General features: G+C 42.0%; 1 protein-coding gene and 1 long non-coding RNA gene across 2 annotated transcripts in view; both read left to right on the forward strand.

Annotated features, from left to right (window-relative positions):
• Positions 1-8110: 8110 nt before the first annotated feature.
• Positions 8111-19970, forward strand: part of RNF11 (ring finger protein 11) — a 75809-nt gene continuing 63949 nt past the window's right edge. Inside the window, exon 1 of the mRNA XM_020987736.2 lies at positions 8111-8816. Within this exon, the coding sequence (XP_020843395.1) occupies positions 8694-8816 (123 nt within the window). The 5' untranslated portion in view covers positions 8111-8693. The remainder of the gene's footprint in view (positions 8817-19970) is intronic.
• Positions 9372-14129, forward strand: LOC144457861 (uncharacterized). The gene is made up of 2 exons (XR_013487437.1): positions 9372-9767; positions 11638-14129. It is a non-coding gene; the product is annotated as an uncharacterized LOC144457861 (long non-coding RNA).

Genomic DNA, 19970 nt, shown 5'->3' on the forward strand with positions numbered 1-19970 from the left:
ACACAGCTAGCAAGTGACTTAGAAAAAATTTGTATTTAGTTATTTCTGATTCCAAATCTAGCACTCTATCCAAAGGGTTTCCTCACCCTCAAATACATGTCAATTTAGAGAAAAATGTGTCCCCTCCTTCATAATTTTGTACCCAGTCCAGGGCTGGAAAACCGACTTTTGATCTAAATGCTTAGAATGATACAGGGTACAGGGTGAATTACCACATGTGGGAAAGTCCTCTCCATTTATACGGCAAATATAAGGAGGGTACGTGAAATGATGAAGAAGGAAAAAAAAATCTGAACTGTGAGTCAAGAGATCTGGGTTACAGCCTCTGCTTGATCATTAATTGGGTATATGACCTTGAGCAAGTAATTTCCTGTCTCTTGGCCTCAGTTTACTCATCTGTAAAATGGCTTTCATTGCTATAATGCTTTAATGTTTACAAAGGGTGTTCCTCATAATAGCCCTGTGAAGCATAGAGGGTATCATTATCTCTATTTTTTACAGATGGAGAAATATTAAAATGAGGTGTTCACATTATCTCAAACATGCCTTCTAGCTCCATAGTCCTATGGCTCTGTGGTTAAAAACCAGGACACCCAATTGGGGGTTTGGGGGCGAAGGTGGGGATAGTAGCTGCTTGAAGGCTAGAGAATTGTCACCATGGTGGTTGGAAGGAGGGGACAACAGGCTTACAGATTGTCAGGTCCTGCAAGGGCCTGGAAGGAACCCAGGAGCTTATCTAGCCCAATTCTCTCCTTTTACAGATGAACAAACTGAGACCAATTACCATGCTGAATTGTGTCCCCTTGTAGTAATATAGATTCCTCTCCCTGTTGCTTTGAGTCATTAGACAGTTTGTTCTTCTTGGCATAGATCCTTGGCAACCATTGGCTTCGCTGGACCCTTGGCACCATTCTGACCAAAGCCTACTTTGATTGATGGTGGGTTTGGCCTCAAAGTTGGGGAATTTCTGGCCCATAATGGATATGTAAGTGGGGGGAGGAGTGGTTGGGGGGAAAGGGTAATCTCAGGATCAATTGATCCCTTGATCAGTTGGATGAGTTTTCAATCAACTTGATTAAATTACAGAGCATGGGCCTTTATCTAGAGGCATCTGAGAGACCTCCTCATAGAAACTGTGGGCACACTCATTGGTGTCCTGTTGAAAGGACACAAAACTCTTGATTGGTGAGGTTCCAGTGACTAGGAATGCCTCCAAGATGATTGGCTGGCTGAGACTCAAGAGGTGGGACTCTGACTGGAGAAGCCTTCCCTCTATGATCTATAAAACATCCTTTTGGGATCTTAGGCTTCTTTTTTGCCTTATCCTGTTCAGAAGAGGGGCTAGTACGCAGCAGGGCAGACCTGGTCCTGAGAGAAAGGGAACCTGAGTGCGAGAGCAGCAGGTACAGCAGGCGACCTGAGAAGAAAGAGCCCAAGATGACAATAACCTTGCCCTCATCAATTTCCTGCCCATGGCAGAGGCAGGCATGTTCCTACCCACTCTCTTTGAGATGGGAGGTCACCGATGATGTTGGTGAATTCCAAAGTCATAGAGCAATGGGTTTGGTTGGGTGTGATTCCAGAATCTAACCTTAACAACTATCATTTAAAGTGTCTTAAGGTTTACAAAGTGATATATACACATGTATTTATAGTATGTGTATGTATATATGTCTATATACGTTGTATGTGTATATGTTTGGCGAGAGAGACAAAGACAGAGAGAGATTTGATCCTCATAACAATCCGGGGAAAACTGGTACTATTAATATCCCCATTGCAGATGAGGAAATTGAGCCTGGAGAGGTTAGGTGACTTGGCCAGCACTGCATAGCTAGTTAAGTTTCTGAGGCAGGAGTTTAAGGCCAGCACTCCTCTCTATGTGTGACCTGGCCACACATTAGAATGTAAGCTCCTTGAGTTTTTTTTTTTATTATTCACTTCTTTTTGTATTCCCAGTGCTTAGCACTGTTCCTGGCACATAAACAGTACTTAATAAATGCTTTCATTTCTCTCATTTATTCACTGAAAGCCGTGACAACCAGTACCTTTCAGGACAGCGCTGTCAGATCCTGAAAGTCCCTATTCCTCCAGGGTTCTTCCCACAAAGCCATCAAGCTTCAATAGCTATCTAGGGCAAGTCTCCAGTGACTGGCCTTCTCAGTGACTTCAGCCTTCAGCAGTATTTATAGGATAACAAATGTCCCATGACAAGTAGAAATTTCACCCAGACCTTTTGATGTTCTATTACTTTGCCTTGTGACCTTAAGCAAGACTTCTCCCATCTCTGGGCCTCAATTTCCTCCTTTGGAAAATCAGATTCAATGAGCTCTCAGCCCCCTTTGAACACTTGGAAGCTTACTTGATCTAGGGGCAAAGGTTGGGTTATTTGGAAACTTTCAACCATTTGGGCCCATTGTGGTACTTGGTGCCAGGCCAACACAGCTGGTCTGAATTCTTAGCCACAGGTTTGTATGTTATTTGTTCTGAGCCCAGCCCTAGGATGCCCAGGTTCCAACCCTGGTTTTACCATGTATTAGTAAAGCCAGAATTAAAGATGGGAAGAACAGCTGGAATAGACCAACCTATTCACAGAGGAGAAGACACAATTTGTGGACACCAAGGGATCTACCTCCAAAATACATGAAAGAATGGAGTATAGCAAAGCCCTGTGCCCTCCCACTGAGATTACCTGTAATTACTCTGTACCTATATCTATATATCTATATACTCTATTGATTTATCGATAGATAGATCAACTCAGACATATTTATGTGTTATGTCTCCCATTAGAACATGTGCTCCTTGAGGCAGGACCCATTTTTGCCTTTCTTTGGGTCCCTAACACTTAGTACAATCCCTGGCCCGTAACTGGTGCTTAATAAATGCTCTTTGACTTGACCTAGAAAAGTATGACCAAGAGAATAGGGGTGAACTACTGATCCGTATGCCTACTTCCCCATCTCGACAAAATTTTATGAGAATGATCTACATACCCATTTAAGGCATCCTTGATGAAAGGCAAACTTTCTCAGCAGACCACATCTTTATAGTCACACACTTGCCTGAAAGACACAGTGGATCTAAGATTCTTCTGAGCTTATTGTTTATTAGTTGCAAAAAAAAAGAAAAAAAGCCTTTGATTTGATAGAGCAAAATGGTGCCTTAAAGGTTCTCATATAATGAAGTTACGTGCTCCAAATCATGCCTTCTTGTGCACACCTTCCCTCTGTCCCACACTGTACTTCTTAGTTCGCTTTTGTGTGTTGTCTACCTCCGTTAGAACAGAGAGAGGAAAGAAACAAGCATTTATTCTGAGCTGAGCCTGGCTAGGAAAGACCAACAGAAGTTGATTCTTTTGGTGAAAAGAGGAGCATCAGATAAAGAATAAGTCTACTATGGCGGATGGAGGGTGGCAACTTTTGACCAAGTGGAGACAGCGTTGTCCAAAGCTTATTTGGCTTTGCTCTTCAAAGAAAACCAATCCCTGGACTAGAAAGGGTAGAAATACTATGGCTTATAAAGAAAAAGTAGATAGGCATCCTTGAGGCACTCAAGTCCCCTGACCTCAACGAACTGTATCCTCTGGTGCTGAAAGAACCGGTAGATGTCATTGCTGAGCCATGGTCAACTGTCAGTGACAGAGTTGTGCTGGAGCCAGCTCAAACCAGCTCCCAAGAGCCAGTTTCAATGTGAGCATCTATATCTCAGAAATCACTATAGATCAGGGCTTGATTTGTTGTTCGGTTGATTTCTAGACATATGAAAGTGATGAAAAAAATATTAATAAAGCCAATTAAACTTAAAATGTTTCTTGGGTATTTGGCATTTACCAACACAACTCTAACCACAGAGGTTAGAGAAGGCATATGCTGTCCCAGTTTCTAAGGGATTCAATTACCTTCAATTCCTTGGAAAATCTAGAAGAGACAGTAAACAAGTAGACCACAAAAAGCCAGCCTGGTGTCATCAAGAGCAGGTCATACCAGACTAATCTTATTTTCTTTTTTTGACAAGATTAACAAACCAGAATATGGCATCCCTTAGTTTATAGCTGCCCCTCTCCCCATGACCTTTAGAACATCTGGGCTTCAGGCTAGAGAACAAGGGAGGAGGTGGTCACAGGAGATGAGTGATGCAGCTCTGGCAGGAGAGTATGATGCCGAAGGCCAGGGAGAGGGACATTAGGATACATAGCAGACAGCTTTTTTTCCTTTTTTTTTTTTTTGCTGGGGCAAACTATTGGGTCCACCTACACTACTTTACTAGCAATGAGTGAGCTGAAGGAGATTCTAGATCACTGACCAAAACAGAACAACCTAGACCAAGAAAAACTGTTTTTTCTCAAGTCCACCCAGACTCTGAGTTCATTCCCCATTGCTCCAGAATTTCTTCATCTGCCTTCTTCATCAGCATCTTCACTAGCCCTACTCAATGCATGAATCGCCTACATTGAATTTTGAACTATGATGTATTATTTGTACTCCTTTGGCCACTCAATGGAGGACTTAAATTGTGCAGTTTTTAGAACTTTGGATAGATCCTATGTCTGGGGGACTCCCAGGTACTAGAAGAGCAACAGAACTTGCACCTACTTTGGAGACGTTTTAATGCATTGTTCTCTTGTTATCATGCACTGATTATTTGCTTATTGACTCCACGTTGAGTACAAATGCTGCTTAGGATATCCAAGCATATGGGTCTGTTTCTGTAGAGAGTAAGGATTCTAAAATATCCTGAAATGCTCAAGAGGACATCAGGCTGAACTGAAAAAGATGAAACTTTATAGTCATAAATGCAAAGTTTTCCATTTATTTTTTAAAAAATCAATTTCACCAGTATGAAACATGGTATTCAGGGCTAGGCCTAATTCAGGTCAATCTGGTGGCCCAGGTTCAGGCCTGTAATGAAATGAGACACTTGCGGACCACGTAACATCTAACAAAAGTTTATTCAACAATATCACGAAAGGGCTACTCAACAGTGATACACTGTTGGTTCAGTTGACTACAATTCACCTTGGCACTCCCCTTATCCCCAGCCCCTCCCAATTCCCCAAGAGGGGCACAATCAGAAGAATTTTTTTTTACTTGTATGGCAGTGGAAAGTTAGTCAAGACTGAGGAACGCTGATTACTTGTGGGCTGAGATTTCATTCTTTAGGAGGCCTGGAAGTTAGATTGCTTGTTCAAACCTTAGTTCCTTGGTCTTATTTTCTTTTTTCTAGCTATGCAAAAGGGCTTACCATTATGGTTCCCAAATACAATAGTAACAGACATTGCCCTTGCCACAGATAACTAGAAACGAGTTCATCCAAAAAGAATATAGGGAGTTTAGTGGAATGCAAACTTAACATATATGCAATCACAACAGTATGATCTAGTGGCAAAAAATGACCAGGGCAGGAATGCCAGGCCAAAGGGAAGCCTGCATTTCTGTCACTCTGAAATAGCAGAACTATCCAGCTGGCTGATTATTAAATGAGTTCAACAGCAGTCTACTGAAACTCCAAACAGGGTAAGCTCACAAACATGCTGGTCAGACCCAAACCCAGGTCAGGCACTTGCAGAGCTCAAATCAGGGGTCCAGTTATCAGATTTTGTCCTGAATCACTATGCTCTCCCACACTGAGTGCACTGAGAGCTTGTGGGTCCCTAGCTTGAGCTATCCTGAGATTCTGAATACCACAACACTGAATACCACAAGAAAGCAACAGCAGGACCAGCCTGGACATTCCCTCCAGATGTGTGCTGAGCCCAACACTAACATAAAGTTTGAAGTCAGGCAGAGCAGGCTGGAGAAATGGGCAAACAAACAAACAAAAAGAATGCCATTATAAAAAGCTGTTATGGTGATGGGTACAATCAAGACACAGATACAGAAGAGATTTATTCCAAAACGTGTACAAGAAAAGCCACAAAGAAAAACACAGTTTTGGCACAAATTTAACTAAACTTCTAGGAAGAGAAGAGTTTCAATTTTTTTTTCTAGATAAAATGAGAGTTCTAGAGAAAAAAATTGGTGTGGGGGGGAGACCTATAGAAGAAAGAATTGGAAGAGATACAAAAGCTTGCCTAAGCAAAAAAAAAAACAAAACCTTTAAAATCAGAATGGACCAAACACAGAAGCCAATAACTCCACTAGACAATAAAAAATATTAAGGCAAAGTCAAAAGGCTGAAAGAATAGAAGATGAAGGTATTTCATAGGAAAAACAACAGAAAAGCAGATTGAGTAAAGAAATTTAAGAATTATTGAACTACCTGAATGTCATGATCAAAAAAAAAAAGAGGGGAGGAAGCTAGAGATCATTTTTCAAGAAATCATCAAACTGCCAAGATCTCTTAGGATCAGAGGGCAAAGCAGAAGTAGCCTTTATCACCCCCCTGAAAGTTCCCAGGTACATTATAGCCAAAATCCAGGATTTCCAGGTTAAAAAAAAAATACTACAAGCATCCAGAAAGAAAGAATTGAAGTACTGAGGAAGCCACAGTAAGAATCACACACAATAGCAGCCCCCACTCAAAAGGAGTGAAGAGCTTGGAATATATATATATTCCAGAAGACAAAGGATATAGGTGTACAATGAAAAATAACTTATCTGTTTTGCATAACTGCATATGTATAACCTATATTGAGTTGCTTGCCTTTTCAATGAGGGTGGGTGAGGAGGGAGGAAGGGAGAAAATTTGGAACCCAAAGTTTTAAAAACACATGTTTAAAAAAAAATGTTTTCACATGCAACTGGGAAATAAGATACAAGAAATGGGGTACAGAAATCTATCCTGCCCTACAGGAAAGTAGAAGGGGAAGGGGATAAGAGAAGGAGGGGAGAGATAGAAGGGAAGGCAGACTAGGGGAAGAGATATTCAGAATGCATGCCATCTTGGGGTGGGGGGAGGGGCAAGATGGGGTGAAAATTTGGTACTCAATCTTGTGGAAGTAAATGTTGAAAACAAAAAAGAAAAAAAAAAGAAAAAGAACTTATCCAATAAAATGGAATATAATCCTAATGGGGGGGGGAGCAGGATGGATCTTTAATGAAACATTAAATCAATGAACAATCATAAAGAACTACATAAAGATAAACATTCTAACACGGAGAGATGTTACATGTATTCTATTAGATACAAGGCCTAGGAGTATTTCTATTATGCCTTCATGATCTTCAAAGAAGAATGGAAAGGAAGGGGAAGAAGAATACACTAAAGGGTGAGGAGAAGAGAATGAGAGATTCAGAAAAATTATCTCATAATCGGGATGGACAAGTAGAAGTCAACCAATAGATATCTATTAAGCACCTACTATGTGCCAGGCAGTATGCTAAGCACTGGGGATTAAAAAAGAGTCAAAATACAGTTCCTACCCTCAAGGAGCTTACAATCTAATGGGAGAGAAAACATGCAAACAAATATAGGCAAAGCAAGCTTTATGCAGAATAAAGAGGAAATACTTAAAAGGAAGGCATTGAAATTAAGAGGGGTTGGGGAAGGTCAGTTGTCAAACTTGAAGGGGGAGAGTATTCCAGGTATGAGGGACAGCCAGAGAAAATGCCTAGAGCCAATATATGGAATATCTTATTCAAGGAATAGAGGCTGTGTTTTTTTTTCTTTTGCAGTTCATTTATGTCTTGTTCAATTACTTTTTCTGATATTAGATTATTTAAATAGTCACTTTGTCTTTTGTTAATTTGAGCACCTTATACTTTGTAAGTATTCGTCCATTTCTTTTATAAGTTTTATTAAGATATAATTAAACAAAATAGTTTTTGATCATTTTATTTCTTCATTTGTGAATTCTCCTTTTCCATTTTTAATACAATTTGGATTTCCTTTCTCTTTTTAAGATAAGATTAGCTAACTTTGAAGAGAGGAAAGGGAAGGGGTAAGAGGGAAAGAGGGAGAGAGGAGTGGGGGGATGGGTAAGGGGGGAAGGAGAGGAGGAAAGAGAGATGGAGGGATGGACGGAGGGAGGGGGGAGGGTTGAGGGAGAGGCGCGCAGCAGCGTCCCGGGGGCTACGGGGGGAGAGGGGCGGGGCCTGAGCACGCACAGCGGGGTGACGCCACGACGCTGGGCGGTCCCGCTCCACGCCGCGTCGCGCCGGGCCTCGTTGTGGCGGCCGGCGCTGAGGGGGTGGCGGTCGCTCGGCTGTGGTGGCGGCTCTCCTCGCCCGTTCTCGCGTGGGTCGGCTAGGATGCGGGCCTGCCCGGCGGCGCTGGTGCCCGCCGTGTCCGCGGTGTCCGTGTCGGCGGCCCCGGGCTCCGTCCGGCCTCGGCGGGCCCGGCCCTGAGCCGCCGCCCTCGCGGGGGGCGGGGCCCCGGGGCAGCCGCGGTCGCTCAGGCCCCTCCCCCGCCCCCAGCGCCGCCCGAGCCCGAACCCGGCCTCCCTACCAGGCCGCTGCCGCGGGGCCCAGCCCAAGCCCTGAGCCCGGAACCCGGAGCCGCCGCCCGGGGCCGCCGAGGGGGATGAGCCACCGTCGCCGGCCAGCCTGAGCCCGGCCCGAGCAGCGAGAGCGGCCCCCCGGGAGGGAGGCAGCGGAGCCCCGGGACCCCCCCGGCCAGTGCCCCCCCCTCGGCGTCAGCCGCAGACCCTCCCCCTTGAGTGACCCCCCCCCCCGCCGGCTGCCCTAGGGACCATCCCTCCCACCTCCGTCCCCCTACGCCCCCTCCCCCACCCTCCCACGCACTCCCGGAAGATGGGGAACTGCCTCAAATCCCCCACTTCGGATGACATCTCCCTGCTCCACGAGTCTCAGTCGGACCCGGCTAGCTTTGGGGAGGGCACGGAGCCGGATCAGGAGCCGCCGCCGCCATATCAGGTAGGGGAGGCGGCGGCTGGAGGCCAACTGCGGGGAGGTGGGAAGTGACTGATGGCAGGGGTTGGGGTCGCGGAGGGCCCAGCTGTCATCGTCGTCCTGCTGCCCAGCTTGGGGCAGGGGTCGGGCCAGAGGGGAGGAGCGAGGCTCCGATCTCCGAAACCTTGGCAGAGGCCCTCCTCGCTTCTGCTTCTCCCCCACTCCTCTCTTAACACGAGATGACTTGGTGGAAATGGAACATCTCGAGCCCCCTACCACGCCCCCTCCCCCCATTTTGGAGGGGGAGCTTGGTCGTGCGGAAGCGTTTTGGAAAACCTGCCCCGGGGCCGGCCTTCGTATCCACCTCAGGTTTCCTTCCTTCCAAAGCTGCCCAGCCTGGGGAGGGGGTTCTTCATGCAGGGCCCCTCCCTCCCCCTGCGTTAGAGATTTAATGTTACAGGTGCGGAATTAAAACCCCTTGGAGGAAACCGAGAGCGAAGCAGGCTCGAGTGTCACAGTCCAGGATGCCCGGGCCTCCTCACGTCGCCTAATCTTGCTGTAAAAAATGTAAACATGGCTCAGTCACAGTACTTTGTGAGGGTTGGGGGGAATTGTAGTTGGGGATCCCTTCATTTGAATTGTAGGGGGGGTTAGTTCTTTTGGCCGGGCTGGGTGCCTCCTTTGTTGATTCCTGTGGTGACATCACTGTCTAGGGTTCTTTCCTCATGACTGGGTTTAAATCAGTGGCCTTCTCACACCGGAAAAACCTAAGGTTTGCTTTTGTTTGTCCGGGAGATAGGAGGTGGTGAAGCTTTAAGTGTTTAATGTTACATTTACACTCCCTGGGCATCCTTTGTAGAAAAGGTAGGACTTTTAGAAAGTCTCTTAATATTAGGCCCAAATGTGTTCCTCTTTCCAAATTACAGTGAGCGAAGCAAAGCAAGGCTGGTGTTGGTTCCATGATTTGTTTTTAAGGTATGCTTCTCTTTTAAATGCCCCCCTTCCCCAAAAGTGCTGAATTTTTCTGATATTTTAGTAACTGGGGGCTTAGAGATGACTTCTTTGTTAAGGAAAATGAAGACCCTGGGTGAAATTTCTCATGATTCTACTCTTAAGAACTTCTTTGAACCATGAAACCCTTCCTTGACATTTTGCTTGGCATTAGTAATAGCACCTTCTTTAGCTTTTGACCTTTGTCACAACAGGAAATAATTAACATACATTTATTAAGGCCCTACTGTGTTTGAGATGCTGAGGATAGAAAAACAAAGGCAGTACAGTCATAGGATTGTAGATTTGGAGCTTGCAGGGTACGTTCAAGGCTATCAAGTCCAATCAATTCCTCATTTTAGAGATGAGGAAACCCAGGCACAGAAAGGTTCAGGGTCAGATACATTCAATGTTTGTGGTGAAATTTAAACCCAGCTTTCTTTGATCCAGACCATTGCTCCATCCACTGCTGCACCATTCTCTAAAGGAACTTAATCCTAATGAATTAATTAAGAACTTGCATCCAATAAGTGGATAGCCACTTATTGATAATTTGTTGTCAACTGGAAGACTTTTTGATATCATAGTTTCAAAAAGAGGACTCTTTAAGAGAAAAAACTACACAAATATATGTATTATATACATCCCTACCATGTTTATCTTTCAACACCCTGTGATGTAAATAATCCAGGTATTATCCTCATTTTACATTTGAGAAAACTGAGGCTCACAAATTTAGTGGCTTGTCTCTCACTGTCACATACCTAGGAAGTGTTGAAGCCTAGGACTTCAACCGTGTTTGTGTGTTTTTCCCTAATGGGACAAGAAATTTACTCGGATTCATTATTCCAGGTGATTTGAAACACCCATCTTCATGATGATTTTTTTCCCTTTGTTAATGTAATGAAGTAGGGAAGTAACTTTGTCTTTTTTTAAGAAATGGTAGGTAACACAAAACTACAGGAAATTTTTAATTTAGGCTTGCCGTGTCTTAAGGAATGAGTGATAGATGAAGTAGGAATTATTTTATTTCAGGGAGTAACTAATTATACAGAGACAAACGTGGTATTACACCATACGGATTAGTTAGGATGTGGCCTTTAAGTTTTGTTTCTGTTACACGATGTGTACATGTATACCAAGTCCTCTGTAGAATAAACTTAATAAAATTTACACTGTTACTTCGGTTAAACTCATTGAGACAAAGCATAATTTTGATAATTATTATTTAATGCACATACGATTTAGAATAAGCCTGTGTCACTTTCTTAAGTTTGCAGGATAGACATTCTTTAAAATCAGTAAATATTATAGGGTCATAGATTTAGAGCTGAAAAGGGATAGGAGAGGCTATTAGTTCAGCTCCCTTATTTGATAAAATCAGCAACTCAGGCCCAGAGAAGGCGATTGACTTGCCCCACTTTACACAAGTAAAGTGGTGGAGCCAGTATTTGAACCCAGGCCAATTGACTTTCAGATCCCTCTGGCACTCTTGCCCCTGTGCTGCTGTAGGCTATTTGAAGATGAATGTAGTTGGGTATCTTATAAGAACCGTGTCTATTTACAATTCTTTTTTCTTTTAAATTATTAATCTTTATGGAAACCAACCTAAAGATCAAATCTCAATTGTATTCTTATGTGTTTTCCCAAGATTTGAATGTTTTTGGTCATATAATTGCATTTACTGTCTTTTAGTCCTTTTTTCCTAAGACCCTGTCTGTATAGACAGTTTTTCTCTGAATATTTAAACCCACAACTGCCTCATCCCCTCTCCCTCCCCGAAAGACACAATGCATTCATTTGACAAACATTTATTTAAACACTGTATGGTGATTAAGAAGCTCCTCTCTCCTAGGACTTTATACAGTCTAGTAGAGGGAGACTGCACATTTAAACAGAGATTCTTCATTTCGTATTTGAGTCATGGTAAAGATGTAAAGTGCAGTGACATCAGTTGAAGGAAGAAAGCATTTCCAGGAAGGTTTGTTTCACCCAGTCACCCGGATGTGAGCTTGGTAATGAATATTTATCGAGGAATGAATGATGCTTGGATCATTTGCATGTGAACATTTACAGTCTGCCCATTTGCGTTTTGCAACATTACAATAATAATAAATTTACTAAAAATTTCTCTGACTAGTTTGTGTTCAAGTAAGATTGTGGCAGAGACAGATGTACCTTAGAAATAGAAATTCTCTTATGTTTTTGCTACAGCATCTAGCCGTATTGTGCCCTTTAATGAAGATAAAGGCTTTGGGGAGTAGAACTTTGAATTTGTGTTTAATCACAACATTGCCTTTTGTTCTTTAATCAGTTTTCTTAAGGAATAAAAATAAATGTTAAACTTATTTGGGGGTTTGTGAAAAAGCTGTAATCCTCTCAGCCTGGAAGACCACATATGTTTTATAATCTATAGGGAGATTATGTGACTTGTCCACGATTACAAGGCTACTAAGAGTTAACACATTTTCCTTACTCCAGTCCCAACACCATGCTGCCTCTTTCTTAATATGACTTGGGTAAAAACTTGTAAGCTTTATTCTGGGACATCAGAGGGAAGGTTTTTTTGGTTTGTGTGTTCTAAATACTGTATTGCTCATAATGGTGGGAGGAAGAAGAAAAAAAAATTTGGTTTAAAAGCACTATTCAGATAATGAATGGTCCAGAGTTCACTGGATTTAGATACGGGGTTTCAATGGTGAAGTAGAATTTAAGTCTTTTTTTAAAACTATATTTAGAAGCATCTTCCGATCATCCCTCATCCCCCCCAGGGGGAAAAAAATTAAAGCTGTTTTTAAAAATAAGGGTCTTATATCTAGAGGCAGAAAAGGGCCTCAGAAGCCATCTAGCCCATGCTTTCATTCTACAGATGAGGAAACAGGCCTGTGGAGGTGAAATGACTTGTCCAGGGTCACCCAGTTATCAGCAGGCAGGATTTAAACCCAGGTCCTTGACTCTGGAGCACAAAACGTTCTTTTCACTCTACCAAAAGAGAGTTCAAGTGATCCTTTCTTGTTTTTAGGAATTTTTTTAAGTAAATAACAAAACATCACATTTTGATGTTTTAAAAACTATGACTTCCTGTCGAATCGCTATCACTTATTTTTACCTTCTGTTGAGTTTTGTTTCATCTTTCTGATGGTTCCTCGTATTGGTTTTAATTTTTACTTACAACTTCACTAATGTGAAAATATGTTTAATGGGTATGTAAATGTAAAGCCTATATCAGATTGTGCACCGTCTTGGGGAGGGTGAGGGGGGGAAGGAAAAGGGAGAACAATTTTCAACTCAAAAGTATATGGAAAAAATTTAAAAAATTTAAATAAAAAAAAAAAGAAAACCTGACTTCCTTCAGCATTTTTCAAGGACATTTTTTTTTAACATCTCTGCACTGCAGAAGTCTTTGAAGGTAATCTTTTTCCCTTTCAGATCTCTAGTGTATCCAGTAAACATGCATATTTTTATTAAGGCTATAATTATTCAAAGCTTAAATAGTAATACAAGGATGCCTCCTTTAGCCAACATATTTAGGGAATGATGAATTCCCCATAAGCAAAAAATCCATCTAACTGAAATTTACCCCTATAGTCATCAGTTTCATGTTAACTTTTTGTCAGAGCTTTCTCAAGTATATTAAACCTTTCCATGCTAATTAAACAGGAGAATGAACCTACTTCATTCAACTTTTTCTTAATGTTTCTTATGACCATAACACCTGCTACCTCCTTTCCTACCTGCCATAAGCCTACCTCTTCTTCAAGACACCCACTCTCCTCTATGAAACCTTTCTCTCATCTTGTTCTAACAGCACTTATTGACTCCTATTTGTTTGACTCTCATCTACTGGCTGGTTTTGTTTACCTCTTATCTGCTCCACTGGGTCTTTGGCTTTTCTCTTACCTCCGTGTCACCCCTTATACACTGCTTACTTACCACAGTGCCTTATGTGAGATAGGAGCTCAGTCATGTTGTTGTACCCAGTGTATCCATACTTAATTTTTGTTCTTGTACCTTGAGCAATACGATGATGCCCATAGGCACTATTTTGCCTCTATTACTAAAGGAATGGTGGGGAGGGGAAAGAGCTTAGATTGCTGAGCTTGAAAAACCATCTGTTAATTGTTGTGCCTCTTTCCTTCCCTGTTAGTGTATTATCCTGCTTCTAATATGATGCCATATTTTACACACATTTGTTTGGGCAAAAAGCATAGAACAAAGTCTTGTGGGCTTTTGTGACAGCTGCTTTTGTAGCTGTGTTCTAGATGACTAAGGTGGTTCAAAGTCTGATTTCTGGACAAGTGGGATGTTATTGTCTATTCCAGTCATATTAAAACAACATTGCTTTCATTGCCTGTCATCCCTTTGATTTTTGAGTGATAAAGATGCTTTCTCCCTCTAGGGTATGTCTAAGTTTTGTTCTAGATCTAACTGTAGGCTACCAGAAGGCAAGAACAGAGAGCTTTCTGCTTGAGAGCCTTCTTGAGGGCCTGAATTCACTTCAATCTAACCAGCATTTATTAAGTGTTTACTATAGTCCAGCATTGTTTGGGGGGCCATGGATGCAAAGATCAACCCACGATGATACCTCCATCAAAGAATTTACATTCTACTTGGTAGAAATGCAATGTGCACCCAAATAAATATGAAATGTATACAAGGTAGTTATGATGAAGTAGGGAGAACACTACAAGTTTGGGGAGCAGAAAAGCTCTTTTGTAGGCAGTATTATTGTCTATTGTAGGAAGAGCTGATCTGGCCCTCAAATGATGCTGAGGATTGCAGGAAGGGAGGGTGAGAAGGGGAGAGCATTTTCGGCCTTAGGGCACTGTGAAATGAAAAGGCTTGGAGATGGGAAGGCATGTCACATACAGGGAATAAACAGCAAATTCCTGTTTGGCTGGAATGAAGAATGAATAATTAGCCTGGAAAGATAGTTCAGAGAGAGATTGTGAGTGGCTTTAAATGCCAAACAGATGAATATGTATTTAATCTTAGCGACAGTACAGGGCCAGGATCTGGACGTGGTCAGTCCTGTGCCTTAGAAATATCACTTTGGCAGCTACGTGGAGGATGGAGGAGATGCTGGAGAATAGATGCTAGGAAACCAATTAAGAAGATGTTGTGATAGTCCAGGCCAAGGATGATGAGGGCCTGCACTAGGGTGGTAGCTGTGTGAGTGGAGAGAAGATCTAACAAGATTCAGGAAATGATTGGTGTGGGAGGTGAGGGAGGAGAGTCAATGAAAACTACAGAGTGGCAGCACTGAGGGACTAGAAGAATGGTGGTGTCATCAATAATAATAAGCATTTATATATGCTTTAAGGTTTATAAAGCATCTTGCATGTGTTAACTCATTTGATTCTCATAGCAACCTTGGGAGGTGCTTTTATTACCCCCATTTTATAAATGAGGAAACTAAGACTAGGAGAGGTAATTAATTGTCTGAGGCAAGATTTGAACTGAGGTCTCCCTGACTTCAAATCCACCGCTCTCCATGCACTGCACGACCCAGCTGCCTGAACGTAGGAAATCAGAAAGAGAGGTGGTTTTAGGGAATAAAGATAGTGAGTTTTGTTTTGAACATCTTGAGTTTGTGATGTTCTTGGGACATCCACTTGGCAATATCCAGCTGGCAGTTGCTCAAGAGGCGGATGAGGCCTGGCTATTTAGGTTATCTACATGAAGATAAGGAAATTGATGAGATCACCAAGAGAAGAAAATAAGGGCCTTGGACAGAACCTTGGGGTATACTCAACCACACAGTGAAGGAGCCTGTCTTTCTAGACTTATTTCCCATTACTCGCTCTCATATATTCTAGGTTTCAGTCAGATTGTCTCACTTGATGGCCCCCTATACACTACCTTCCCTCTCCTCCTTCTTGCAGAAGGGGTCCCTGACACAAAAAAGGTTAAGAACCTCAATCTAGAAGGTGGTGCTTGAGCCTCCTGAACTTTGAAGTTCATGAAGTAGAGATTTTTCAAGAGGCAGAGGTGAGGAGGGAGTTCATTCCAGGCATAGGGAAGAGCGAGTGCACAGGCCCAGAGACTGGAGATGGAATGTCACGTGTGAGAAGTAGCAAGGTGAAAGTGACCGAAAGAAGAGCTACCTCTTGCTCTGAGACTGTAGCAGAGGAGGGCAGACAGTGGAGGGTGAAATTGAGGGCACTGAAGGCGTAGAGAAGAGAGCTCTTGATCTCCAGCCTGGAGTAAAGAAAGAGTCTTTGTGCTATGGAGAACATTTGAGGAGTGAAATACCGAGGGATTAGTAAAGACTAGAAGGTTGAGTGAGGTAACAGGTTGGCTGTGGACCTAGTCAATTTGCATTGGTTACTTCTTGAGTTATTGGAGTGTGGCAGCTTGCAGTCTGCAGTAAAGAAAGTACACTGGGGTAATCTAGGGTTGGAATTTGGAAAGGGATGAATGGTGATTAAAAACTATAGGGTACTGGGTGGAAAATAGGGAGTAGGGAGCTTAATGCCAAATTAAACTATAGTATTAATTTCTCTACTTGTGAAGGAAACCGCTTAGGAGGAGGGTATGGGAAGAGGTAGAAGAAAGAGAGAAAAGAGAGTTTAAGTTCTTATTCTGTGACAGCCACTCTCCTGGGGATACAAATGCAAAAGCAAAGACTGCCCTAGAGGAAGCTTGAGATGAGAGTGGTGATCTGTGAACTGGAGTGCTTTGGTCAAGAAGTTCCTATAGAAGTGGTGCTGTGGAAAGAGCCTGGGTTTGGGGTGGAAGAGGGAGTCACTTATCTTCTCTGGTCTCCGTTTTCTTCACTGTAAAATGGAAGAATTAAAAGTACCTGCCTCATAGGGTCATTGTGAGAACTAAACAAGATAATGTATATGAAGCATTTGGCACTAGAGCAGTTGAAGCACTTATGCTGGCTGTACAACAGATAAAGCACTGGATTTGGAACCAGGAAGATCTTAGTTCAAACCCTGCCTTCACTTACTGGTTGTGTCACCCTGGGCGAGTCACTTAACCTCTGTCTACCTTAGTTTCTACATCTGTAAAATGGAGGTAATAGCACCTACCTCCCATAGTTGTTGTGAGGATAAATTAAGATAATATTTATAAATACTTTTTAAACCTTAAAGTACTGTATAAATGGCTAGGTATTATTATTAAAGGATTGCCACTTTTCAGCATGGGTAGCTTATGGCCCGTTCAGTAAATTCAAGTGGTACCCCATTACCTCCAGGATCAAATATAAAATCATCTGTTTGGCTTTTAAAGCTTTCATAACCTTGGGGCAGCTAGGTGGCGCAGTGGATAGAGCACCAGCCCTGAAGTCAGGAGGACCTGAGTTCAAATATGGCCTCAGACCAAACACTTGACACTTACTAGCTGTGTGACCCTGGGCAAGTCACTTAACCCCAATTGCAAAAAAAAAAAAAACTTTAAAAAAAAAAAGCTTTCATAATCTGTGACTTGCCCAAGGTCATAAAGATAATAGCAGAGCCAGGATTCAGAACCAAGGACCTCCTGGCTTTAGACCAATGCACTTTCTTGAAAGGTGTTTGTAAATCAATTTTTTTGTTAATTGAACCATTTAAAATGTACTGCAGAAGTTTAATATTTCATTATATGGTATAAATTAAATAATTGTTTCCAAATTTCCCATTTTTCCCTCTGCTTCAGTCAAGTCTCCTGACTGCCCCCAAAATTCACTGAGGTCATTTCTGCTTCTGACTTTGTCCCAGGATTCCCCTTCTTCTTTTCTTTCACCTTTCCAAGGCCTACTTCAAATTTTGCTTTATGTCTTCTATGAAAGGGGGTTGGTTCTCTGAGCCTTGGTGACTTGGTTGGATATTAGAAGGATGGAATCTTTAAGTTGTGTCCAGAGGAAGATGATTTTGGTAGTTGCCTTTTTGATTATCTGAGAGAGATTGGTGTGAGAATTGAGGCAAGATAGATACTAAGGGCCAAGATGCCAAAGGAGGAGGAGTGTGTTATATATTCATCATAGAGAAGCCAGATTTGTGTTCTGCATTTCAGTGAAAGACTAAGGCAAAATGAGATTTTAAAGCAAGTTTGGAATTGGGGGCAAATTTTGAGGACACTTTTCATTTTCATAATATTGTTGATTTGGATTTAGGCAAAGGGGAGAATTTAAGACTATGAATGGTGTTATTCTTGTCCGCTAAGGTGAAGAGGAAAGGGTGGTAGAGAATTTCCTTTCGAGCAACGTTGCTGGTAATGTTCACCTTTAAGTGCAAGGAAGGAAATGAATAGAAAACGGCAGATGAGAAAGATACTTTAGGGGTCACCTAGCTTCCTACAGATCTTTCCAGTTCCCTGTCTTCCATATCTAATCCATACAAAAGGATTATACAAAGTCTAATCTTCTTCATGCATTATTGTTGAGTTATTTTCAGTCAGCCAGGCTCTTCTTGACCCTTTTGGGGTTTTCCTGGCAAAGATACTGAAGTATCTTTCCTTCTTCAACTCATTGACAGATGAGGAAGTTGAGTAACTTGCCCAGGGTCACACAGCTAGTAATGTGAGGCTGGATTTGAACCCAGGTCTTCCTAACTCCAGGCCTGGCACCTGGCTGCCCCTCCTGATGCATAGATCTTATCATATTACCTCTTCCCTCAGAATCCTTTGGTGACTTCCTTACCCTTTGCAGAATCATAGAATTCACAGGCTCTACTACATCACTGACTGGTAGTCCTGCAAAATCTTTAGATAGTGGAGAACTTTATCTTCTAAGGTAGCCCATTTCACTTTAGAAAGATTTTTAAGTATTGGGAGTTAGCCTCCTGGCTGTCCTGTAAATCTTAGCAAAAATTCTACTTTCTGCAAGAAGCCTTTCCCAGTCTTCTTAATTTTAATCTTCTGTCCAATTTATCTTGTATGTGTCTTGTTTGTACCTAGTTGTTTGCTTATTTTCTGCTCCGTTAGGCTGTGAGGTCTTTGGCAGTGGGGACTGTCTTCTGCCTTTCTTTGTATCCCTTAGCACAGTTCTTATTCACAAAATATGGGCTTAATAAATGTTTACTGACAACCCAAATTATATACGTTTAGTGGGAATAGAAGATGGTGTGAAATAGGTTGAGGGTAGGAGAGTGATCCCTTCTATCTGATTGGTCTAATGTGATGTAGCCTTTGAGTTGGGCCTTGACAGGCGAGTGAGGATATCAGTAGTCAGTTGATGAACTTTTATTAAGTGACTGCTATGTTGCAGGCATTCTGCTAAGTGCTAGGGATGCAAAGAAAGGCAAAAGACAGTCCAGGTTCTCAAGAAACTCAGTCTTAACAGAAGAGACAACCGTGAAACAACTAAATACAAACAACATGTGTGCAGAATAAGCTGGAAATATTCAGTAGAGAGAAAACACCAAAATTAAGGGATATTAAGAAAGGCTTCTTGTAGAAGATGATATTTTATGTGGGACTTACAAGAAACTAGAAAAGCTAGGAAGCAGAGATAAGGAAAGAGAGAATTCTAGCCATGGGGTCAGTCAGTCAAAATGCACAGAAAGATAAGGAGTATTCTATCTAAAACCACGGCAAGAGTTATCTGTAATAGGGATAAACTGGAAGCCTTTCCAGTAAGATCAGGATTGAAGCGAGGATGTTTATTATCACCATTTTTATTTAATATTGTACTATTATTTAATATTGTAATAAAATGCCAAATGTCAAAGAATAAATATAGGAATGAGGAAACAAAATTTTTACAGATGGATATGATGGTATACTTAGAAAAATTAAAAAACTTGTAAGGCCCTGATAATGAGAGAAATCCAAATTAAAAGAACTCTGAGGTACCATCTCATACCCATCAGATTGTCTAAGATGACAGGAAAGGAGAATGACGAATGCCAGAGGGTTTGTGGAAAAATAGGTACACCAATGCACTGTTGATGGAGCTGTGAACAAGTCCAGCCATTCTGGAGAACAATTTGGAACCGTGCCCAAAAGGCTAGTGCTGTATTCCCCAAGGAGATGAAAGAAAGGAAAAGGACTCATGTACAAAAGTAAGAAACTGCAAGGATGCCTATTAGTTGGGGAATGGCTGAACAAGTTACGGTATATGAATATGATGGAATACAGTTGTGCTGTAAGAAATAATGAAAGAGATGGTTTCAGAAAAATCTGGGAAGACATATTGAAATGGTTCAAAGTGAAATGAGCCAGAAGCAGGAGAACAATATACACAACAGCAATATTGTA

The sequence above is a fragment of the Phascolarctos cinereus genome, unplaced genomic scaffold (genome assembly GCF_003287225.1).
Source record: "Phascolarctos cinereus isolate Bilbo 61053 unplaced genomic scaffold, phaCin_HiC Scaffold_5;HRSCAF=322, whole genome shotgun sequence".
Lineage (NCBI taxonomy): Eukaryota > Metazoa > Chordata > Mammalia > Diprotodontia > Phascolarctidae > Phascolarctos > Phascolarctos cinereus.